This window comes from Octopus sinensis, linkage group LG3 (genome assembly GCF_006345805.1).
Source record: "Octopus sinensis linkage group LG3, ASM634580v1, whole genome shotgun sequence".
Lineage (NCBI taxonomy): Eukaryota > Metazoa > Mollusca > Cephalopoda > Octopoda > Octopodidae > Octopus > Octopus sinensis.
The window spans coordinates 141,581,740-141,608,643 of record NC_042999.1 but is presented as its reverse complement, the minus strand read 5'-3'; the positions used below and the strand labels follow the sequence as shown (position 1 = coordinate 141,608,643).

Genomic DNA, 26,904 nt, shown 5'->3' with positions numbered 1-26,904 from the left:
ATAGCAGAAACAGTTGTAAGCTAATGAAGTTGATTATATAATTCCTGTTCTTTTGTCATTTCATTAATTTCATATTACACCCTGTAATTGCCAAATACTCTATTCTGAAGCATAAGTATATTGAGTCCTAACAACAGGTTAATTAATATTGCTATGCCTAAGTGAAACATCATCATCATCATCATCGTTTAACGTCCGCTTTCCATGCTAGCATGGGTTGGACGATTTGACTGAGGACTGGCAAACCAGATGGCTGCACCAGGCTCCAATCTGATCTGACAGAGTTTCTACAGCTGGATGCCCTTCCTAATGCCAACCACTCCGAGAGTGTAGTGGGTGCTTTTATGTGCCACCGGCATGAGGGCTGGAGATTCTTTTTGCAAGTTATCATATCTACCATTTGAAATGAGAAAATAAAAGTGTACATTGAAATGATAGTCAATTAATTAACCAATATTGATTTTTCTCCTACAAGTCTGATTAAATAGATTTACTAGCTTGAATATTTCTCAAACTAATTAAATGTATTGATTTAGGGATGTGCCTCTTTAATTTCTGCCCATGATATTTGGTTAGCAGAAAAGTACACCTCAACCATTAAGATAGATGAGACCAACAAAAGTTATGTCTTGTCATTTGAAATATACTTTATAAAAATATAAAAAATATGGACCAGATAAAAATAATGTAGAAATGTGTTAGTAGCACACCTTGAATATTAACCTTGTTGTTGATAAGAATTGCTTGAGAAAAATATAGTAATAAGGTATTTTATAGATACTTTTTAGTTTCTTTTGTATTTTACAAGGTAATCCTATCTCTTTTCTAACTGAAATGAACCAAGATACTTTGTCCAGATTTATAAGATAGTGCCTTTGGTAAGGCCTGAAGCTTTTATTTTTAGTATCAAGCACCTTAATCCATCAAAGCTATTATATATTTTAACCCTTTTCTTATGACAATCTCTTAAATCATTCTGTATAAAACGTCCTGAATCTGATTTTAATACTACTTTTGTTCTGTTCTATAAGAATTTGATATGCCAGGATTTATATTCGAAAGTTGGTAGAAATGGTATTGCAATTTACTAGTAAGATACAAATTAACAGAAGAATATCCAAATTCAACATCAATCACTTGTTAGCAGAACAATTAGCCTAGCGGCATTTCGTCCGACTTTGTTCTTGTGTCTCAGTCAACAAGAGCCTTGAAAATCCCTAAACATTTTTCTTGGACTATATGTATATAAAAATAATTGATAGAAGGAAGCTTATAATAATCTCTCAATAGGGATTTGAAAATAGATAAAACAGATTAATAAATTAAAAGGATTATTAAACATTGAAAAATTAAATTTCATTCTTAACATAGATCCTCTTGAATTTATGCTTCTGTTCTTGTTAATGATCAGTGTCCTGCAGAAAAAAAAAGAAAACAAAAAGAAAAAAATTATAAACATTTTGAGCATTAACAACAAAATAAAACAGTTTTCTGTTTATCTAAGCTTACAAGCCACAAACAAAATTTTGATTTTGTATTTTGTAATTTGCAAGAATATCTTTATTCTCTAAAATGTAAACACATATGAAAATATGAATAAATGAACTCAGTATTCTAAAATGCCAATAAATAATGCTGCTCTGTAAAAAAGAAGCAATAAGAAGAGAAAGGTCTAGGACAGAGGTTCCCAAACTGCAGTGGCAATACCCCCTTGGGTACAAGATAACATTTCAGGAGTGTGATAAAGAAGGAAAGTACGTACTTTATTACAATTACTTTTCAGAATAACATTATTAATTTACTCTTAAAAGTACATTTCTACTATGAAACAATACAAGAACTTTATCATTCTGTAGTACTATATGTGATTAAAAAAGAAAATTAGTAATTGAGTTTTTTGTCTTCATATATGATATTACTTTTGTAAAAGCAGTAAAAATTAATCAGTAATTTAGTAACACACAAAAGGTTGGGATTCACTAATCTAAGATGTTACTAATCATTCATTGTGTGTGTGCTCATGCGTGCATGCATGTGTGTGTATATGTGTACATGCATGTGTGGATTTGTGTGTGTTCATGTGCATGTATGCATGATGGTGCAAAAGCATGTATGTAGGATAGATAGTAAAAATTCTGAGCAAAAAAATTCGCTAAAGGCCTTGATTAACTGTTCTATAATTCTATAGAGCTCACTCAGATCGTGATAAGCCATCCAAACTCATACCAGCATAGAAAGCAGATTTAAAATGATTATGAGGACAATGTTTAACGGTTGAAATCTCTTCAGTCAACTTTCTTGAAAATCGAAGTACCATGTGGAGGTTCTCTTACTGGCTCATCTGTAAATAAGCTGATTTGTTAGTTGATTAGAAAAGGAGATACAGCATGTGGATACAACACAGCTACCTCCACCTTTTATACCGGAGACCTGGTGGGAGAGTAGTTGTGGAGGGACGGGGGTTGAATTTTATCTGTCAGGCAGGATACTTTTGCTTTTAATGCCATCAGATGTGCATACATGCATATGAAAAACCACTTGAGCTCTAAGAGTTTTTTAAGGACCTGCACTTTACGCCTGGTTCAATGGTGTTAAGTGCATGGGAGATAATTCCTTAAAGCATGATATCGGCTAGTTTTCGGTGATGTCCCGGTACCTACTCTTCACAGTAATGTAATCTAAGGTGTGTAAAATTAAGTGTATGTTTATGTTTAGTCCTACACAACAGTACTCTCTAAAACAAATGAAGCATTAAAAAAAAACTAAATATTAAAACAAGTAAAATAAATTATTAAATCAAATAAAATACCTCTTTTGAGAGATTTCCTGAGCACCCACTGCAATCTTCGATAGTTTCGCTCATTATATGGAGGATAACGAATTCTGAAATAAATACCATACAAAGTACATCAATTTCAAAAGACCTAATGATTAAGTACAAATATAGTATAGGTTATAAGTATATATCATACAAAGTCTTATCTTTACATTAAGTGGAAATGCTACATAAGTGACTCAAATGTCTTGAGTTTTGTGTATGGTACTTATAAACTGATACAGCTAATAAATAAATAAATAAATAAATGTAAATGTATATATACTCTACTTTGCAAATTAAGTTCTATTTCTTCTGTTTGTATCAGCAAGCCTGTATGTTTAATTAATATATATTTGGTCTTGCTCTGAAAATCTGAGTAGTTAAGAAACAGAGCTTTCAGCAACTTGGAATGAAGGTCAAACTGACTACTTTCATCTCTCATTAATGAATCATCAGTTATTGCTTACCTATGTACACAACAAAACTAAATATATTCTTATTAAATGTATAGCTACAACTCTGTCCATGTATATATATATTATATTTATTCTAATACCCTCCATCAGTCAATTACCATATTTTGAATGTATTGCTTAGCAGCTGACTTGATATAAAGCCACCAGATCATCCATCATCTTTCCAACAACAATTTTGACCACTTTTTTGAGTTTACTACCTCTACCATGTGTAGGTAAAGGTAAAGAAACCCCTTCAGTCATGAATGACTATGGGATTGCACTTAGAAAGTTACTCTCCAAGGTACAAGTCTTAGCAAGGTTGTTTATGGAATACCAGCAGTCACCCTTGCACACCAGCCACCCTTCTCCATGCCATTGATATTATCCAAGGGAAAGGCAAAGGCCAATACAGCTTGGAATCTGTTAACTGGAGCAATGTGAAATAAAGAGTCTTGCTCAAGAACACAACACACAGGCCGATCTGGGAATCGAACACACCACCTCATGATTGTGAGAAGATATTCTAACCACTGAGCCACGTGCCTTCACACCATATGTGGACATGCATATAAAATTAAAAAAACAGTGCAGCACCCATAATTCAGAACCATTTTTTCATGCTCAGAGCTGTTGAAGCATGGAATAAACTAAAAACAGCAGTTGTTAGCTGTTGGGACATTGTATCTTTCAAAACTTCCATACTTCCTGAAATTTTCTATCACTACTCCTGATGTGTGTTTGCACCATTTTCTCTATATGGTTTATTTATTGCTCCCTTTTCTGTAATTTTTCTGTGTGACTCAAGGCCATCAATTTTAGGGAAGAGGTTAAGTCAATTATATCGACTCCAGTGTCAAACAGGTTCTTATTTTATCAACCCTGAAAAGATGGCAGAGTCGACTCTGGCAGCATTTGAACTTCCAATTTTATATTCTGAGTTCAAATGCTGCCAGAGGATGATAAAATGAATACTAGTCCAATACTGGGATTGATATAATCAATTTAACCTCTCCCACCAAACTGCTGGCCCTGTGCTAAAATTTGAAACCATCATCATCATCATCATCATCATCATTGTTATTATGTCAAGAAAGAAATTAAATATATACTTACGAGTTAACTGATTCAAGGGCCATAGATTTCCACATGACTGATTTATGGTGACTGAAGTTATCAAAGGAGAATTTTCCATGGTAGTAACCCATACCACTGTGGCCAACTCCCCCAAATGGAAGAGTGTTAACTGGTGAATAAAATAGGAGTAAATGTCAGGTTAAGTCAAATATGGAAGCATGAGAAGAACTTGAGGTTATAGCGACGATGGTGGAGGTGTTAGTGGAGGTTGTTGCAGTAATGACTCTGATCAAGAAGTCTATACTATTGTATAGCTTCTGCTAAGTTTCAAATAATTTCATTCTGATCCTAAGTTTAGGACTGAAGCCCATAAAAAGCAAAGCCAGCTGTGAGAAAATAACTGTGCCACCATAAAAGGCATTAATGCCTCTGTGAACATGGTTTGCTTAAACAGATTAGTTGGTGTGTAACCAAACAGTAGTAAACTTGAAAGTAAGCTTTGTGAATTTTCCTGTCAAATAGTTCTGCTGAAGTTTCTAGAAGTTTTGACTGAATGTTATTAAAGCTGGGTAATCAGCCATCTTAAAAGAACAACCTAAGGTGTTACAGAAAATACTTTTGGTCAGTTTTGTGATAAGGTGCTCTCCCTTTTTCAACTTATTTTGCTTTTATAACCACGAAAAATTTTCATATAAATAACTAAAATATTTTATGCAATGATGACTTTTAACTGTCCCATTTACTGTTTCTGGCTTACTGGTTTTTTAATTAATTGTTGTACATTAATAAGTGTTATAACAAACATGGAAACTTATAAAAACATTGACATTACCATTCTTACCTGGACACACAGCCTATCTAATATTGTGGTCTACCAACAGCAACTTAATAATTAAGACCACTGAAGAAATAACCCCACTAAAACTATCGATGAGTTTTCTTTTGATAGCATCACTGTCATTATAACCACTACTGCCACTATCAGCATTGCTATAAAACAGCCACTGCCGCTGCCACCACCACCACCACCACCACTAACAACAACAATAGCAACAGTAATTACAACAACATCATCAAAAATGAAAACATTTTATGCAAATATGTAGCCTTTCAGCTCTTTCTAGTGTTCATTTTGCTATGGGAAAATGGGAAAGAAATTATCAAATAGTGTACAGCAGAAATAGAAAGGAAAAAATGTTTACATACGTGCTGTGTGAACCACAGTGTCATTGATGCATACACCTCCACTAGAAGTTTCTGTCAGAAACTGCTGTATTAACCTTTTATCTTTACTGAATAAATATAAAGCAAGTGGCTTCTCACTGCAAAAAAGAACACAATTCAAGTTAAAATCAAATCAAAATATTGCATATATTCTCAATAGTCACACAGTGATTAGCTATCATCGTTATTGTTTAACGTTCGCTTTCCGTGCTAACTTGGGTTGGACGATTTTGACTGAGGGCTGGCGAAACAGACAGCCGCACCAGGCTCCAATCTTGATCTGGCAGAGCTTCTACAGCTGGATGCCCTTCCTAATGCCAACCACTCCGAGAGTGTAGTGGGTACTTTCTATGTGCCACCAGCACGGGGCCAGTCAGGCGGTACTGGCAAGTTCTATAAAATAAAATCATTCAGGGTGTACATTGTCAAACTGATGCAAGTACTATTTTTATATCTGGTATTTATATGTTTAACCCTTAAGCATTCAAATTATTCTGTCAAATGCAATACATATTTATTTACATTGATTTGAATTAATCATGGATTATCTTGTAGCTTTGATATTTCAATGATGCGATTGCTTATGTTTTGAATGACATTGTTAGATCAGTGTGAGAGGCCAGATCTGGCCAGTTTGAACATAAAACAGGTAGAAAATTTTGACCAGATGATGGTGGAGGATTTTGACTCCTTACTTGTTTTTCTAAAATGCACTATAAATGTTCAATAATATTGAGATCTGCAGATTGTGGTGGCCAGATAAGATGTTCAACTTCACTAGAATGTTCCTCATACTATTCAGTAACAACTTTAGCTGTGTGAATTGGTGCATTATCATCCTGAAAGATTGCGTTTCCCTCCAGAAACAGTTCTGCAACCATAGGATGAATTTGATCAGATAAAATGCTTAAATAGTCTTCACTATTAATTCTGCCATGAAGAGAAACCATTGGGCCAGCGGATTTCCAAGATGTAGGACTCCCACCCCCGCCAGATCATCACAGATCATCCTCCTTGTCTAACAGTTGAAAGAAGGCAGTCTGGGTCAGATGCATCTTTTGGCTGTCTCCACACATATAATTGGTGGTCGGAAATAAGGTAAAGGATGACCTGTTCAAGAAAATAACATTCTTCCACTGCTCTAGGGACCAATTGTGTAGGTTTTTACTCCACTCTAAATGCTTTGCAACGTTTGTATTTGAAAATAGTGGTTTTCTGATTGTAGCCCACCCACAAAATCTGGCTTTGTGCAGCTCTTGGCAAACAGTTTTTGTGGAAACTAGGTTCTCGAGGTGGTCATTAAGCTCTGCAGTAATTTTGGGAGCTGTACATTTGTGATCCTTTCTAATAACTTGCGTAAGAGTCTGACAGTCCCTATCTGAAAGTTTTGGTTTTCTTCTGGAGTTTTGTTTCGATGAGGAGGTTTTTCTCTCTTTCTCAAAGATTGTCATTACTTTCAAGACAGTACTTTTTGATACACCAAACATTTTGGCTGTTTTTATTATGCTAGTGCCTGCCATACGAGCACCAACAGTTTGACCTTTTTGAAAGTCTGATATATCTGTCATTTTAATGAATTTTAATTATATTTTTCTGATGATATCTGAAAAGAAACAGCAATTTTAGCCAAACATATTAAGCAATACTAATAATAAATACAAAAAAACATAAAAATAAACAAGCTTTTGATGGTTTTATAGATATTTCAAAATTATGATGCTATGATGCTAGGTGTTTCCATTATTTTGTCCAACCCCTGTATATGTATGTATTAACAGAATCTCATTACTTGGGTTAATATTTAAACTCCTCCTTTCTATTCTCAAACCCCAGTACTTATCTCAGTCCCTTAAATGTAAACTCTTCAACATTACAATTATGTCCCTCATTTTCAATTTTAATTTCACTATTTCCACCTTTAAGCTAAATTGTTTCTCCTTGAAATCCAATCTCTCAACCTCCTAAGGAGTTTAAACTACCAATGCCAAACTTGTATTTTAACAAAGGCTTTAAGTACAAATTCAAAACATCCAAGAACCATAGTCAAAGACCAATGGCTAATAGATTTTGAAGGGATATAATCCAAAATGTAAATTTGAAATAAAAGTTGTTAAACAACTATAGCAAAATATCCAGCTAGCTGACCCTGAAGGATATAAACTAGTTGGCCATACAGTATACACTACCAACTGCCAAGATATCTAATTTCAAAGCCTGGGGCAGCTAAAGAAAATGAATGAAGAGTTTAAAAGTGATGCTGTGAGCACGTCACATTCTTTTATTTCAAGTAATTTGGACAAAACTTTCAGTTTCTTCTCCAACTATAGTGTCTCACTGCAAAATGGCATGATTGATTTGACAAGTGGATCATGGAATATCATTGAAGAGTTAGTTATCATGTAGTGATTCAAACAAGAAATATACTGAAGTGGTTTCCCATTACATTCCTACAGAAGAAATTGAATTCACCATTCAAATTGACACAAGGGTGTACAGTGCAGGCTCTGTCTAGAACAGTGGACTATACTACTCTACAGTGCCTATTTAGAGTTAAGGGAACTCTGCTGTTGAGGGTCATGTGTTTTAAAGACAAATAAAACAAGGGAGAACCTTGTGGGATAAGCTGATCCTTATCAAACTCAGCTGTCAAGACTCTTATCTCACAGTATTGATAGACTGATAAAATAGTTTTCACAATTTACTTGGAAACAGAGAAAAGACTTTTGAAGTTGGAGACCTGAACTGAACAATGCAAAATAATGAAACATAGGTTACTTATACAGTATCCTTATATAGTACAGTAGTGACTTTGCATAACCAGCATCATGTATTTACATTTAGGCAGTATCAGATATGATATGTTAAGTAACTTTGACAAAGACTCATTGCAAATTAGTGATAGAATACAAATGATCAATTCTTCATTTGGAAACTGGTGACTACTACAAGAAGTGGGTTCAAAAAAGCAAGAGAACATTCTTTCTAACATGAGAATAAATTAAGGATGTCAAGTAAAATCTGTGAAGTTTTGCAGAAAATAACTTGTGTTTTTATGAATTACTTACTAACTGTTGATGAGATCAATTGCTTCATCAGCACTTCTCACTGGCACAATTGGAAGTATTGGACCAAAAATCTAATAAATGAGTAAAGTTAACTTGCTTAATTTTAAGATTTAAAAACAAATATATAAGGGAAAAATAAATATTATTTATTCACAACAAAAGAAAAATATGTTACTTATATTGCTCTCTCTCCCCTCCCTCTTTCTCTTTTTCCCCCTCTCTCCCCTTTCTCTCTCTTTCTCTCCACCACACACACACAAGTAGACAAGGACATATATCTATATGAATCTATTTATTCATACATACACACACATATATACACCAAGGGAGGTGTAAGGCAAAGTACTCTTGCAATATGTAAAGATATTGTAAAAATATGTAAAAAATGCAGCAAGCTGGCAGAAACGTTAGCACACCGGGCGAAATGCTTTGCGGTATTTCATCTGTCTTTATGCTCTGAGTTCAAATTCCACCAAGGTCGACTTTGCCTTTCATCCTTTTGGGGTCGATGAGTTAAGTGCCAGTTGTGTACTGGAATCAATCTAATCAACTAGCCTTCTCCCCCCAAATTACGGGCTTTGTGCCTAGAGTAGAAAAGAATATGTAAAAATATTTTTATCTTAAACATCAAAATATATAATGTTACCTCTTCTTCCATAAATGGATCTCCTGGCTTTGCATTTATAATTAATCCAGGTGTTATAAGTTGTTGCGTATCATCAACCCGGCCTCCATAAGTTGGTTGTTGGCGCATCAAAAGGTTTTTGAGCCGTCTGGATGAAAGAAGTTAACTAAACATCAGTCATTTATGCATTACAATTTTCCCTTTTTCATAAAGGGCCAAGAAAATAAAAAAATTGTTTTGAAATTCATCTGATATTTTTATTTAGATGAACCCTTTATCCACCTTCATTGACGACCATGAATCAGTTGGATGAAAATTTATGTTTAGGATGCTTGCTTGATAAATAACAAGATAATTTTATATACACCAAATCTCCACTCAGTAATTATTTAGTTATTGTCTGTCACTCTTTCTTTGTTTCTTTTTTACAGTATAGCCACTGTTGCCATGATTTTACCAGCTTCACTTTCATCCTCACTTAAACCCACTGCTATCACCCTTCTTCATTGCTTCCCACAACTTCAACTGTGCTTTAGTTTCTGTATCTCACACTAGATATGTTCTTCTCTCTCTCTCCCTCTCTGTCTCTCTCTGTCTCTCTCACTTTCTCTCTTACTGCATAAATATACATGTATACAGCATCCAGTACACTCTGTAAAGTGGTTGGCATTAGGAAGGGCATCTAGCCATAGAAACCATGCTAAATCAGACTGGACTCCCCCAGCTAGCCAGCTCTGGTCACACCATCCAACCCATGCCAGAATGGACAACAGATGCTAAATGATGATGATGATGATGATGATGATATATATATATATATATAATATATATATATATATATATATATATATATATATATATATATATTATATATATATATATGTATATATATATATGTATATATATATATAATATATATATATATATATATATATATATAATATATATATATATATATATATACATTCACCATGATAGATCGCTAGCCACTACACATTCTTTATTTTCTCTCTTTGTTTCTTTCTGTGTTCCTTTCTGTGAAAGAGCGTAGGCTCGAAACATTAAAGACTTTTTCACTTCCTGAGTGTTAAACTAATACATCTGTTTGTTGTCTACACCTGTCTTCGTCTTTTGTTTTTTTGTGAATTCTCCCCCCCCCCCACATACACACACATACACACATATAATTCTCTCCCCCCAACATCGCTTGACAACCGATGCTGGTGTGTTTACATCCCCGTAACTTAGCGGTCTGGCAAATGAGACTGATAGAATAAGTACTAGGCTTACAAAGAATAAGTCCTGGGGGTCGATATGCTCAACTAAAGGCAATGCTCCAGTATGGCCACAGTCAAATGACTGAAACAAGTAAAAGAGTATATATATATGAATGAATGAATGTTTAAATTAAATCAGTTACTACTCTATCAAGTGACTGTTTATATCAATGAATGAATGAATCTTTACTTACTGATATTGTTGTTCATTGGCAATTTTCCCATAAAACTCTGAGCCATTGATTTCATTACCATAAAATTTTTGAATTGCCATTTGCATTCTTTCAAACAAAAGGTCCTGATTTTAAGGAAATAGATAAAAGAAATTAATTCAACATTCTTAAATTATTTAAAAAACAATTCTTTCATTCATTAAAATAAGATGGATATTAATGGACTCAGTGACATTACATTTCTTTTTAAACTATTTTGAAATACTGAAAATATTTTCTTCCTACAATGGAAGAACATTTGAATTATATTTTGACAAGATTTTTTTTTTTGTTCCTGCAATTCTTTCAAATATTTTATTCATTTATATAAATTTTTACAAGGAAATAGTTGACAGTAACTTTGGAGTTTCAACTTACTAACAGCCATTAAATTATCTGATGATGGCTAGTAAGCCAAAATTTAGAGTCATTGACAACATTTTTCGTGTGAAAATATGGTACTCTTCTGAAAGTATTAAGCAATCCTTAAATTTAATGTTTAGCTGTTTTTATATATAAATTTACATAACAACTAATATTAGTACATTCATTTACAAACGTTTCTTCTTACCTTTTCTTCCATCCTCTTGGGATTATTTATTTATTTATCTATCTATTTATTTAGTTTACAATAATTTGGTAGGAAACTAGTAATGCCCCAAAGTTTAATTTTCCTCTTGAACAATGCATGAAAAACATAGCTAAGAATGGAATTTTCAAGGAGAAGATGTTCTGGAATAGAAGAATTGTCTGAGTAGTTAGTATTGGGCCTAATGAGGGACTCAATATGGGTGATAAGAGGAGACAAAGTGTGGATGTCAAAGATTGGTGAATGACTTCATGCCAATCTTATAGTGGCCCTTTTCTGGATGCAGTGCACAGTAACTACATGCGCAATAGCAGCCCCATCTCAAATGTGAGAACATATTTCACTGTAGATCTCACATGGTCTTTGTAAAAGTTTAGTGGTTGTTGGGATCTGCATTGTTCTGTGGTCCCAAAAAAGAAAGGACTGTTATTGTGAAGTAGTTCTTGAAATGTTGAGGATAAGAAGAGACCCTCATTATTAATGAAGCTCAGTATTTGTTGTGAGCTTGGGGATCCTGTTGCATGTTCATGCTTAAGGACACTGTATAATATTACCTTTTTGATACATGCAGTTGTGAACTTGTGCAGATGAATGCAATAGCTGACACCATTTAGCTTTTATTAGTTACCACAGAGTTGTATAGTACCCTGTTGCAGCAACAGTAGCACTGTAAAATTGACAAGTAATTTGTTGGTTTGCAATGCTGAGTCTAATTGTTTCCATAGGAAAGTACAGTATTCCTTCACCATATCACAATTCACCTATACTGGTTCACCTAATGCAGTTCATCTCTCATGGTTTATTATTTAAGCTTATGCTGATTCTTCCATGGTGTTGTTTTGCATAATAAAATAATTTTAAAGAAATTATAAAAAATATTAAAAAATTATACAGTACGGTACTGTTGCTACTTCACGGATTTTCATCTATTGGGGAGGGTTTTGGAACACAACATCCATGAAAGTCAAGGGATTATTGTAATTTGTCTCTCATACACAGGAGCTGGAGATAAGAACAGATCAAGTATTTCAAAGAAAGTAGTATGTTTAGTGTTACCCATGTGAAATCTTTTGTGTTATCATCCTCTGAAGTATTTTATAGCCCATCTAAGTAATTTACAGAGCAGAAGACAATGTACACACAACGCAGATCCATAGGCATTTTAGAAATCTCTAATCGTTATATCAGAAATCAGAACCATCGTGGTATTTAGTCGGAGTAAGCTCTATTACTATCCCATAGTACGTACTTAATGGTAACTCAACAAAGACTGAAAGTTTTATTTATTTATTTATTCTTCCTTTCCGGAATAATATATAAAACCTGAATATTGACAAGGCAAACCATTATCACTGCAAACAATTCAAGGGAAGTAAATCTTTTCCTAGATTATCTCCCTTATATTGCTTTTCATTCTATCCTTGTGTACGCGTAACTGTTACAATCAGTTTTAATTTTAATGTATTATTTTAGAGTAATTCTGGTTTCTTTTCAAAATGTATAATGGTTCACGTGTCTACAGCCAACTTGAGTTGTAAGTCAACAATCCATTGTTGCATTGTGTCCAGATCAGATGGCAAGAAAGCTCTATATTATCTTTTCATCCCAAGGCATAGCTTAATATTGTCTGAATATTTAACACAATATTAATAATATGCAACCAAGAGAATAGAGAACCAAGAATGGATCCCTGTGGCATATCAGATGTCATAGCATAAGGTGTAGGTTATCGTTCTAGTTCCGTAACTCTCTCTTTTCGATTGAGAGTGGAGAACTTCAGCCAGTTATAACAACTAGCGAGAGGCTGCATGGCCTATTGGTTAGGGTGTTGCACTCACGATCGTGAGATCGTGGGTTTGATGCCCGGACCAGGCAGTGCGCTGTGTTCTTCACCAAAACACTTTATAATGGAAGGAAGATTTTTACGATACTTTTGGGTTATCTTCTTCCATTATAATTATTCTGTTGATTCAAGGATCTGAAAATACGAAGAATGAAGTTCTCAGGCGGAGTAAATTCAATAACCGTTTATTCACATGTGCTTCATACAAGGGGTTTGCTTTCAGTAACCATCTTCACAGCAGTGCATAGTTAGCCTTCTCTCCTATACACATGCTGTTCAATAACCTCTGGAGACAATGCATGTGGTATCACAGCAGGACAAAAGTCCACTGTGAGCTCCTAGCTATGAGGTATTGCTCGGCGGTCAGCATGAGAAGAATCAGAGGGAAAATGTTCTTGTCTTTTCCTTAAATAATGGTTGCAGGCGAGATTTCGTTTTTGTCTCACATATGGCAATGGTTGCAGGTGAGATCTCGCTATTTCAAAATGGTGCTGGCTTCTTTGTGCCTTCCTACAACTTCATTTCATGTTGCTCTGTGGACACTGTACAGGTAGTGTTGATTTGATGGAGTAAGTGCAATACAAACATTTGGAAGTTGCAGAACCGGGAATCTCGGATTTGAGAGACAACCATACATAAAGATTAGCCTTCCTGCCCATTGCAGAAATTTTCACCATGACCGTTTGGGAAGCAAGAAGTTAAGGGCTTGAAACATCCAGAAACAGGCTTGCAAGAAATTCAATAAGTTGGCCATAACAGCTGAAGTGAGAAATAGATCCAAGCTGTGAGGGTTGAATAATTTTATGAGAGCTTTAGAAGTTCCAGAGTGTCTCTCTGACATAGGACTTCATCTATCGGCAATACAGGTAGTGAGATTAACTGGACTATGATTAACAGTTGATATACAATTGCTTTTTTGAAGCAGGAGAATAACATTGGCAATTTTCCACTTTTCAGAGGAAACGTAGTTATTAAATGGAAAAGTAGCAAAAACTGGTGCAGCAGAAATAGCCTACCACATTTAAGAAGCAGATAAGTAACACCATCAGGGGAGGCATAGTTGTGTAAATGCTTCAGGTGACATTGCAGTATTGCAGGAGTGGATTCAACAGTTGTTAAGGAATTTGGTGGGATTTTCAAGGTAATGACCCAGGAAAGTCCACTAATATTTATTCAAACCAAAAGCTTGTCCTGATATAACTTGGCACCAGAGCTGTTGCAGGTCAAGGAGCTAGAATAGATAATATATGTCATTTTACCTGACTCTCTTATAGTTTCACCAATCCTGTACTCTGGATTGATACTTTCATTGACCCCCAAAGGATAAAAGAGATTTGAACTTAGAGAGTTGGAACAAATACCATGAAGTGCTGTATCCAATGCTCTAATAACTCTGCTAGTTTGCTGCCTTGGTTGTATGATGTGGCTATGATATTGATGAAGACTTCTGTAACAGACATTGTTGATAAATTAAAATGGAGTGTTGTGTGTCTACTGGATTTGGATCACCACTAAAAGCTTCAACTTCTGGTAATGTATAAAGGACAAAGCAGTGCATAAAGATAGTGAAGATGGTTTTGATGTTGGTGATGACAATTATTGTAGTGGTGGTGATAAGAGATCTTGGAAAATGTGTGTGTGTGTGTGTGTGTGTGTGTGTGTGTGTGTGTGCTTCTGAAAGTACAAAGTACACCTTACCTGGATCTCAAAGTTACATATGACGTAGTCTGGAGCAACACAGTTTTGTCCAACATTGATAAGTTTTCCCCAAATGATCCTTTGTGCTACAACTTCTAAGTTACAGTTTTCATCCACATAAACAGGGCTAGAAGGAAGAACCCAGTAAATCTATTAGTTGTCTATATAAAGTGATCTCTTAATGATTTATGAATGGTTTTGGAAAACATTGTATGACCAGGCCTAGAGTATTTATAACTAAATAAACAGTAACAATATGGGTGTGAGCAGGGCAGTGTAGGTAAGAAGTTTACTTTACAACTATGTAGTTTTAGGTTCAAATCCATTGTGCAGTACATTGGGCAAATGTATTTTATCATAGCTTCAGATCATCCAAACTTTGTGAGTGATATTTGGTAGACAGAGGTTGTGTGGAAGGACATCAATGACTTGAGTAGTAGATTTAAAGTGTCTCTTGATTTAACACAACCACCTGTTCCTTAGGCACCTTTAAGAAAATACATTCCATTCTAAAGATTTGGGTCAGATCTCTAGCTTGAAGATAACCTTTCACCTTTCTTCTATTAGCCTTAGAAGCTTTAAAGAAAGTCATAGGTCTTTTTCACTTCCCCCTTTGATGTAATCAATAAAAATATAAATAAAATATGAAGGAATGATCCATCTCAGAGTTAGAAAATACTTCATAGCTAACGTTTAATAGAGTTAACTACATCATAAGAATTGTGTCATAATGAAACTCTATAATCTTAGTTAAATAAGAAGTCTATCTGGAGATTAGATGGACGCATGTGTGCTTTTATTTTAGTAATTTCAGCCAATGTGTTGTGGCCAAGAATGTGTGTAGAAACTTTTAAATTGGAATGGACATCTGCACATCAGGCATAACTTGTAGTCTAGATTCAATTACAAAGTGAGCCAAGACTGAAGAGGAATCTGGTCTAAAGCTGAAGCTACATGAGTAGCATCAATTTTATACAATCCAGCATGTAAATTTTCCCTTTTGTTATCTAAATTCCACGATAGAACTTTGTTTCTTTGTTACCCTTTTTATAGGAAGGATTCAAATAGAGAAAGAGACCATATACATACATACAGACAGACAAAGCACATACATGCACACACACAAACATGTGTACACACACACATATGCATGTATGTGTGGAGTATATATGCATATATAAATAGGAAGATTAAAGATATGAAAACAAGGCAAGCAGTTGATACTCAAGGAGAGTCACTAAGATACTTAAATGTTTGGTAAGGTAGAGTATGTGATTGTCATTTGAAAAGTCAGTCAAAGGACACAAGATTGTGTAATACCCAATTACAAGTATAATAATATCATTGTTAACTACTACAAGGGTAAAAGAGATGCATTAGAGAGAGGCAACAACAGAGGCATAAAATTACTAGAATAGGTTATGAAAGTTATTGAAAGAGTTATTGCAAAATTGATTAAGAATTGGATTAGCCTGGATGAGACGTCTGGCTTTGTGCAGGAAAAGTACTTAGCTAGGAATTCCTATACTTAATATTTATCAACTTCAAGAAGACCTTTGGCAGAGTCCCTTACTCTGTGATCCAGGAGCCACTAAGGAATCTACAGGTAGATGACTAGTTTTACAAAATCCATACAACTGGTGCAATCAGTAAAATGTGAGTGAAGATTGAGTTCAATGAGGAATTTAGCTTGCAAGCATGGATTTATCAGTGTTCAGTCCTTGTCTTTACAATAGTTCTCCAAGATATAACTGAAAGTATATACAGGAGAATAACACTGGTAGATTTCTACTGTTCAGGGGTAACACAGTTATCAAAACAGAACTGGAAAAGTAGAAAAAGTGATGCAGTAGAAAGAGTCTGCTTCAAATGAAAATCAGATAATAAGTAACACCATCAAGATTAGGGGAGGAATAGTTGCATATATGGTTAAGACTGTATGGCAGAATTGCAAGAGTAAATTCAACAGATGTTATGGAATTTGGTGTCAGTAGACGTGAAGATGGTACATCTGGATTTTCAGTGCTGATATAGCATCCAGCAAAAAGTTCTGTACACTTTTCGAGAACCTGGAAAGTGAGGCCTTTGTTGCAAATGCCCCTATTTCCAGGATGCTTTACTTTTTGGGTTGATTGCTAGTAGCCTGTTAATCTGAAGTTTCTCTGGTATGCTGTCAATTCCTTAAACAGAGAAGTGCTGGTTAATGGTTAAAGACTCACCAGTCTGGTGGCAAGAAGATGGGACAATCATGAATAGACAGAAAAAGCTATAAACTGCAAGTCCGTGCACATACACACACACACACACACACACACACACACACACACACACACACACACACACACACACACACATGCACACACACACATGCATGCACACAGACATTAAAGCTTTCAGTAGAGCTAGAAAAGAAAAAGAAAGGAACAGGAGACATGGAGAAAGGGAAATAGAGAAAGAGAAGAGAAAGAAAGGTGAGAAAGAGTGTGGGGAAGCTGGGAAGGTGGTCAGAAGACAGCAGCTAAAAAAGGTTGATGGTGTGGTAGAGTATAGTGGAGCCCTTACATGCACATCCACAGAATATATTGGGCCCCTGAACATTTGCCTTAGGATAGTGGTGTCAGTTTGGAATGAGGAAAAGGGCCCTGATCAGTTATGAGCATTGAAGTCATCAAGAGTGATGGCTTCAGGGAGAGAGTTGAAGTAGAAACTTTCTTTTAATCCAAATCAGATTAATCCAGCCAGATTATGACCAAATTCCTTCTATGCTACCACACCTCTGATACTACAGTTTTGTTAATTAAAAGTTGTTCTGCACATCTCCAGACTCTTTTCTTCCCAGCTGCTAGTTCACTGTAATGATATTGCTACTATTACAGTAATTCTGCAGGAATAGATTCAGAGAAACTGTGTACATTACATACATTAGATTCTTATATGTATTTGGGTAATAGTTTTTCCCTATGTGAGCAACTTTATTTTGAGGTATCCATTTTGATTCTGCAAGCATAAATCAGCTTAGATTATTTATATCCCTACTGAAAGCTCGCTGGTAAAAGTCTTTAAGATCCCCCACTCAGAAGGCCAATTATTTTGCTGCAATATCCAGCAATCAAGTTTCTTCACGATGTTTTCATATCACTGTCTCATGAGTATCACTACTGGTACTGTATGCTTTGGACATTATACAAAGATAATAGATTTTTATATTTCTTCTAGCTATCTTGCATCATGGTTGAAGTCCTTTTTCTCATTCTAGACTTTTCTCCAAAATAAAGCTATATTTTCCTGAGAAAATGACATTTATTGACAGAATTCCTCATATCACAGGCTGGTTAGAAATGAATGTCTCAATAATTTTTTTCTCTCTTCTGATGCCAGCAATTTTCACTGAAAGCTTTTAATTCTTGTTTGAGGGCAAGTAATTTGCATTCAATTGTTCAGTTCTCACTATCTCCAAACATCCTTTCTATTTTATTTTTCACTCTTTGTTGATGGGGAATAGTAGCTATTTGTTCATTTGCTTGTGATAAACAATACCACACGACTGATATTCAAGCTTGTATGTATGTATGCATGTGTGTGTGTGTGTGTGTGCATGCATGGTTGTGTGCAAAGGTGCTTATTGATGTTAGGGTGTCTGTTAGCATGTATATGTGTATCTGTAGAAAAACAAAATGAATTTTATGTATACCATTTGCTACTCAGCTGTAAGGTAACAGGTGTGAGGAATTTTGATGCAGCAGCCATAACAGCCCGACCAAAGCTTGAACTTCCAGCAAAGAAGATATGATCAAATCTCTGATCCAGTAGGTCTGTGAGCTCTTCAGTACCTCCAGGATACACACATATACATTCCTAAAGGAAGGAAGAAAAGAAATATATGAACCAGCTTTATATAAAGCAACAGATATTGTTTTAATTATCATTGATATAGAAGAGGCAACAGGACCAACCAGTCATTCTTTAAACTAAGTAAAGGACCTGTCTAGTATGTACGGTTAAATCAGAGGTCAGTGTGGTTAGGAGAGTGTCCTGGTCACTGGAATGTCATGTAGCTATTGTTATTTAGACCCATGTCAGCCCTGGCCAAGCAGACTTATGATCAAATGTATTCCAACTCTGACCATCCTATTTTGTTATATCAGTGCATATATTGTCTAATGTATCCTTCTTCAGATGGATATTGTCTTTAGAAGATGATAGGGTGTGATCAGAGGGAGATTTGACTGTTATGTTTAGTAAGTTGAGTGGCTGCATAGAAGCTCCCTAGCTGGTTCATTGTATTGTTAGTTTTCTGTAGTGGTCAATGTTGTATAGACTTTGAAATGTTTATCTTCAGAGACTGTTTAATATTGCTTAGTAATGGTCAGCTGTGATCAAGGAACTGTGGTGTAGTATAATTTAGTGGTTAAATTTCTGTAATCTTGAGGTCTGTGGTGGTCAATGAAATATAAGTCAGTGATGGTCAAAGACTCTAATGTAGTGGTATGTCATTGTTTAACCCTAGGACAACTCTCATTGAATAAACTGACACTGGTTTCAAATTTTGGAAAAAAGTCAGCAATTTCAGTGGAGGTAGGTAAGTCAATTACATCAACCTCAGTGCTCAGCTGGTACTTGATTTTACTGAGCACAAAAGAATGAAAGGCAAAGTCAACCTCACTGAAGCTGGAACTCAGAACATTGAGACATACAAAATACTCCTAAGCATTTTGCTTGGTGTGCTAAGGATTCTGCCAGCTATCCACCTCAGAACAAACCTAATGATAAAGACATTTCAATTATAACTATCTCATCTTTTTGTACATCTAGGCCAACACTTTCCTATTATTTCCTATCTTTTTTAAGATGGCAGGATGTGATTTGAGGGAAATTTGGCTGCTATTTCTAACAGGTTGTAGAACAACATGGAAATTCCGTTGCTGGTTTTGTTCAGTTCTACATAATTGGACAAATGTAATGTAAGAACAGATCTTGATCCAAGAATTGCAATCATTGTAAAATTGAGGAAACTTTTGTGAGTCAACATTTTCTAATCTTATTCAAAATACTAAATATGGTGAGGTATGGAATTGGTAGAATGTCAGCCAAAACCTCTTGAGTTCTTTTCTATCTGGGTGCAATACCTGATAGCATCCACTTTACTGCTCGAAGTCAATAAAATAAGTAGTAAACTTTAAAACTGACTTACTGTGTCCATATATCTAGGTATAAGGGTTTCTATCAGTTGACTTGTTTGTGGAGCAAATTCTGATGGTTTTAACATTGCACAGTTTCCTAGAGAAAAGACAAGAAATTGATCAAACATCACACATTTTATATATAAACTAGCTAACTCCATGCCATCAAAAATGACGACTAATTGTAATATTTTATATATAAAATAGGTACATAATAATCACACATACAAACATTCACATACTTCCCTTATACACATACACATATATACTCGCACAGAGTTGAAACACTATTTGATTTTTCTTTTCAGTGTTGAATGTTCACTCACACTTACAAACATTCACTTTTTGCCATCACCCCTTCCTTCCTTATTCATCTATTACCCCTTCCTTTCTCATTCATATGTTGTGACGGAAAAAACACAAGAGTACAAGAGTATTATTATACCACCACCCCACTTCCATTGCGCACACACACACACACACACACACACATTCACATACCTCCATTTTTACACACACACTCAGAGTTGAAAAGCTGTTTGATTTTTTTTCACCCCTTCCTTCCTTATTCATCTATCACCCCTTCCTTTCTCATTCATATGTTGTGACAGAGAAAACACAAGAGTACAAGAGTATTATTATACCACCACCCCACTTCCATTGCGCACACACACACACACACACACACATTCACATACCTCCATTTTTACACACACACTCAGAGTTGAAAAGCTGTTTGATTTTTTTTCACCCCTTCCTTCCTTATTCATCTATCACCCCTTCCTTTCTCATTCATATGTTGTGACAGAGAAAACACAAGAGTATTATTATAGTAGATATTTATATAAAATATTTTATGTTCATTTACCAAATATTAATTCCTAACAAAGGCGCATGTCACACATGTTGAATGAAGGCATAGTCAGTTATATTGACTGGTATCCTATTTTATTGTTCTGGAAAGATTAAAGGCAAGGTTCATCATTGCAGAATTTGAACTAAGGATATAACAGACCATAACTAAATGCTGAATGGCATTTAATTATGGTCTGAAGATTCTGCTAATCTTCAGTAATATTAATTAAATGCAATGTTTATTATATGTGTGTATTTATTATGTATGTGTACATTTACATCAATTCTTACGTAAAATCATTTGTAATCTAAGGCTAATAAGAGAGTAATCAATTTGTTTCAGCTATAATTAGTATTTATATTTATATAGATTTTTAAATAAATACTTTGTTTATTAGCTAAAACCTAATAAAGTAGTAATCTAAATGATCTGTTCACTTATACTTACACACACATACACATACATTTATGTATGTATGTGAATGTATACTCTGCTCTTCATCATCATCATTCTCTCCTCCTCCCCTCCTTTTCCCCTCCTTCTCCTCCTCTCCTTCTCTTCCTCCTCCTCTCCCTCCTCCTCTCCCCCTCCTCTCCCTCCCCCTCCTCCTCCTCCTCTTCATCTCCCCTTCCTCTTCCACCCATTTCTCTCCCCCTCCTACTTCTCCACCTCCACCACCCCCTCTTTCTCCCAATCATCGTCATCATCATCACCCTCATCAACACCATTATTTGCTGTTCATCTTCCATGCTCGCATGTGTTGAATGGTTTGACAAGATCTGACCAGTGCATTGAGCCCCACTGTCTGCTTTGGCATGGCTTCTACTGCTTCCTACACCCTTCCTAATGCCAACCATTTATAGAGTGGACTGATGCTTTGTTCATGGCACCAGTACTAGTGAAGCTGTCATGTGGCTCACCAGACTAAGATTCTCTTTGACTGAGAAGGACTACAGTAGAGAGGGAGGTGGCATTATACTAGGGAATGAGAGGTAAAAGTATAAAAGAAGGGGCCAGTATTGGTTTCTTGCTGTAGAGGAGCTACATGGTTGCTGACATTATAAAAGAGAGTGTGGGAGTGGCTAGGGTGGAGCTGGAAAAAGATGAAGGAATTACAACCGTGTTTCGTGGTCTGCTACCACAACAGCTCCTTTATAGGATCCAGTTAGCTCAAGACATCATCTGGAGGAACCATGTCCGGTTTCGGCCCCTACTCCCCTACTGTTTTGACATGGTGGGGCCCCCCTTTTCGGAGGTGTCTTCAGCTCTGGTGTTGGGTGCATGTCTTCTTTCTTCTGTTCCCTGGCCTCTTCGATGTATTGTCAGCGAGTGTCAGCCGGTGACTGACTGACTTGTCAAATTTTTCCCTTTAAATACCTGCCGCCTAGGCTCCAGCAGGCAGCCCCAGCAAGTTGTCACGTGACACTGTCTCACCTTAATGGTGATGCCCTGTCAGGGTGGATACTCAAGATATGATGTAAATAGAAGTGAGTGTGAACAATAGAACAAGAAGTATGGGTGAGTAGAGTTGCAAGAATGTATGGGGAGAGTGAGGGATGGTCAGAGATTGGAGTGGGATATAACAATGAAAAAGAAAGCATTGAGTGATGATAAATATATGCATGAAGGATTGTAGGAAGAGTAGGTAATGGTTGTAGAAATTTGGTAGAGTTGAGATGTGGATGCAGTAAATGGTGAACAAAAGGTGGGTAGGGTGACAAATGAAATATGAATGGGGGTAGGTGGGGAGAGCAGGTAGTTGGAGTAGGTAGGAGGAGTAGGTGATGACAGTACAGAGAGGGGTGAAGACAGTAGAATATTAATTATGCATTAGACAGGGAAAGGATGAGAGAAAGAGAGATGATGTGCAGTTAGGTAGGTTGCAAGAGTGTGAAGGGAGAGGCAAATACAGTGCATGGTGAAAGTGAGAGGTGCATGTGGTGGAGAATAAGGTATAAATTTGGTGGCACAGAGGGTGATCAACGGAAAATGTAGGTGGAGAGGGACAGTATTAAGAATGAATGATACATGTCAATATATATACATATATATATATATATAGAGAGAGAGAGACCATAGTGTACGTACGCTGCTATATTTTATATATAAAAAATACAAAAATGGGACAAGAATGCAAAACATCCAGACAGCTAGGTGAAACAAAAAAAAGGAAAACAAAATATCCAGACAGGTGATACAAGGAAAACAAAGACGGATCATTTGGATATTTTCTATCCTCAGTCAAGTTCCAGATTATCTTTGCAATTTTGGCTGGTTATACTCAAGATTGCTCCAATCTGGCCAGCCCCAAGGAAAAATAAGCTAAGAGCATTACATTCCTTGGAAGAAAGTAGCGAATATATAAAGGACGCAAAAAGAAAAACAGAAATGTTACACAAATATAAATAACAGGACATAACAACAGGTGTCTTTCGACTAAGGATGAATTAAATTAAGCTGGCGTGTGTGGAAGTAAAGCCTTACGGCAGGGACATAAGATTTAATAAGTACAGGAAGGAATATAGATATTGCACAGACAGTAGTCCAACCAAGAAAGAAAGGTCAGGCCTGGCCAAACACTGGTAGAGGTAGAGAGGTAGAGGCACAGGGATAGAAGAATTAAGGAGAGGGTGAGAGAAAAATGAAAGAGACACAGTGAAGTGAAAGAGGGAAAGTGAGCATGAAGAGAAGGCCAGGAAATGTGAGAGAGGGGGAACGAAAGAACAAAGAGTGGAATGAATGGTGGGGACATATTTTTAATCTTTGATGCTCTAGTAAGATCTAGACGCTGACCCTTTCTATCTATGATCTGCCCCAAATATCTAATTTTAGGCAAAAAGAAATCTCATTTATCTGTGCTCAGTTTGAATCCATATTCACTTAGTTTTTTAAATACCATTTTTACATGCTGTACATGCATAATTATTGATTGACTCGTAATCAATATGTCATCAAGATATGCAATTGCGAATTCACAGTCCGCTAACATTTACTGTTTTAAGACATTCATTTAGCCCAGTGGAAAAATCAGCACACACTCTGATTTTATTATTCTTTTTCTTATAACGTACACGATTGGTGATACCCATTTAAAATATTCCACTTTTTGGATAATTCCAATTTTTTCTGATGTCTCTAACTCTAAGTTTATTTGTTCTGACACTGCATATGGCACATTTCTTTTTGGTTTAAAAATTGGTACTGCATTCTCTTTTATCTCAAATTTTGCTTTTGTTTTCTAACATGCACCTAGTTTGTCTGAAAACGTATCTGGGAATACTTTGTTTAATTCTTTTTGCAGTTTGTCTGAGTTGGTGTTAGAACTTGTGCCTGTGCCTATTACATTTTTGCAATAGTGGTCAACGGGTAAATCCCAGAGATCAAATTTCTCCATCCAATTCATTCCAAATAGGTTATTGGTATTATTTAGCACATGAGCCTTTGCTTTTATTGTTCTACCTCGGAAAGTCACATTGCAGTTGACTTCACCTCTAAACAATAATTATTTTCCCGAAACACCTCTTGCAGTTTTGTAGTTTTACTCAGTACCAGTTTATCTAACACACTCTAAGTTTTTGATGCAGTTATATCACTCCCAGTATTGAGCTATAATCTGAGGTTTGTTCCATTTATTTTTATGTTTACAAACTTTCTATGCATTTTGTTATACTTATCATTTTCAGATACACTGTATACATTTTAATTATGTTTCCTGTATGCATTATTTTTGGATTCTTTCCTATTTTTGTGCGACAATGAGAACTTTTGTGACCTTGAAAACCACACCTGAACATTTAAGATTTTTGAATGGACAATCATACTGGTCATGTATTTGACTACATCTTGTGCACAGATCCACTTTCCACTTTCTAATGTTTTTCTTTGGCCTTATAGCCTGTACGTTTGATATATCACATTCCTGTATTCTCTAATTGTCATGTGTAAGACTTATTTTCTGTTGGCAGTCTTCTGATATCTGTTGAAGAGTAATATCCTAATATCCTGGTTCTGTTCTAGCTTAGTCAATATCCTTGTGTGAGTTTCCAAATCCTGTTGTGCTGTTAGTCCTTCAACAAATATCAGGCACTTAAACATATTCATTGTCAGTTCTTTTAATTTGAACTTTTCACACTCACATTTTACTATTCCGGTATATGTTGCAAAGTCATCCTCTATGTTTCTTGTCAAATTTAAACAGGACCATCTTGAATTGAAAGAGGACACTCAGATTTACTCGGCGAGAAAAGTTACCAGAGCCTAGCAACTTATTTGGACCATTGTGGTTAGCTAGCATCTGAAACTGACTTAAGAGGAAGCATGGTCACCACTAGGATAATATATCCCTGTAAACTCATTTTTGAAATATATATATATATATATATATTTATATGACTTTTATGGTACAGGTTTGGGTATGTGGCAGCAAAGTGTTTTAAGGTAAATGTCTTCTATAGTCTTGAAGTGGTCATTGACTTGTGAGTGAAATTGGTAGACAGAAAAATAAATACATGTTTGTGTGTATGTGTGTGCATGCACACACACACACACACACACACACACACACACACACATGCACATACACACACATGAACACACACACATACACACTTACAAAATAGCATTCTACATTTTTTGCACTTCCAAAATAGATGAGTTGATAAGACATGAAGTTGAATTGATAAGGTGCTAGACTGAATTAATAAGACCTTGTAGTTTGTTGCTTGGTAGGAGATATATTTCCTGCCTTTCATTACCACTATCTTTGTCTCTTTCCAACTCCACTCCAATCACTCCTACCCTCTTTTATAATGCAAATAGCTATGCATCTACTCCACAGCAAGAAACTTATTTCTGGCCCCTTTTCTCACATTTTAACCTCTATCTCTAGTGTATCCTCATTTAGTTGAAGGGGATTTTAGTGTTGTCAGATGCATGGCAACCTCACTAGTGCTCACTAGTGCTCCAAAAAAAACATCCAGTACATGTTGTGAAATGATTGGTGTTATGAAGGACATCTAGCCGTAGAAAATGTCTCAATGCAGATAAAGGAGCACAGTGTCCGTCTTTGGACTTGTCAGATCCTGTCAAGATCCAGCATGGAACTTGGATTCTAAATGATGACGATGATGATGATGATAGTGGTGATTATGACAAATGTATGCATACATACATATATACATGCATACATACACATATACACATATACATACATGCATACACACATACATACACACACACATATATATATACACATACATGCATATACATACATACATACATACATACATACATACATACATACATACATACATACATACATATTTACATACATACATGCATGCATGCATGCATACATACATACATACATACATATATACATACATGTGTAAGCATGTAGGTAAAATTTTAAGGAGTAATATGGTGAATGTGAAACCTACCTGCAGCTAATATTCCAATTAAGGGAGAGAAAAGTAATTGAATTGGGTAATTCCATGGTGCAATCACCAAGATCACACCAAATGGTTCTTTCTTGATAAAACAGTCATCAGCAAGATTAGGGAAATCTTTGGAGACCTTTAAAATAATAAAATAATTTGTTAGCTTTTGGTGGAGGAATTGTGTCAACAGAATAAATAAGATATACAAGAAAAGTTAGGGTTGGTGGTGACAGTATAGTTAATTTACAAATTGTAGGTCCATGGAAGAGGAGTACATAGATACTTGTGTTCCAGAGAGGAGAGGAAAAAGAAGATGGGGGATGAAGAGTAAGTAGAAGGTGGGGAAGGGGAAAGAGGGGCATTGGAAAATCTATATTTTATATTGATCTAAGCATATTCATATTTAAAAATTTGCAAAGGTCCTGTATAATAATAACAAATTTTAACCATTCTACTCAAAATCAACAATAACAAAATAGCCAAAAATATAAAAATTATAATTCTTTATAATCAACCACGATATTCCTATTCTTATAAGTTCTATTTC

The 26,904-nt window shown here is 35.5% G+C and overlaps 1 protein-coding gene across 2 annotated transcripts in view; it reads right to left on the bottom strand.

The window, feature by feature from the left end:
- Positions 1 to 410: 410 nt before the first annotated feature.
- Positions 411 to 26,904, bottom strand: part of LOC115209545 (aldehyde dehydrogenase family 3 member B1-like) — a 37,664-nt gene continuing 11,170 nt past the window's right edge. The window contains exons 4-14 of one of the 2 annotated variants that reach the window (XM_036501434.1): positions 26,358 to 26,493; positions 20,075 to 20,160; positions 18,575 to 18,738; positions 14,884 to 15,010; positions 10,736 to 10,839; positions 9,286 to 9,412; positions 8,640 to 8,710; positions 5,557 to 5,672; positions 4,390 to 4,519; positions 2,810 to 2,883; positions 411 to 1,415 (exon numbers count right to left, since the gene is read on the bottom strand). In XM_036501434.1, the coding sequence (XP_036357327.1) occupies positions 1,408 to 1,415; positions 2,810 to 2,883; positions 4,390 to 4,519; positions 5,557 to 5,672; positions 8,640 to 8,710; positions 9,286 to 9,412; positions 10,736 to 10,839; positions 14,884 to 15,010; positions 18,575 to 18,738; positions 20,075 to 20,160; positions 26,358 to 26,493 (1,143 nt within the window). In that variant the 3' untranslated portion in view covers positions 411 to 1,407. The remainder of the gene's footprint in view (positions 1,416 to 2,809; positions 2,884 to 4,389; positions 4,520 to 5,556; positions 5,673 to 8,639; positions 8,711 to 9,285; positions 9,413 to 10,735; positions 10,840 to 14,883; positions 15,011 to 18,574; positions 18,739 to 20,074; positions 20,161 to 26,357; positions 26,494 to 26,904) is intronic. The other variant, XM_036501435.1, reaches the window with a different exon arrangement.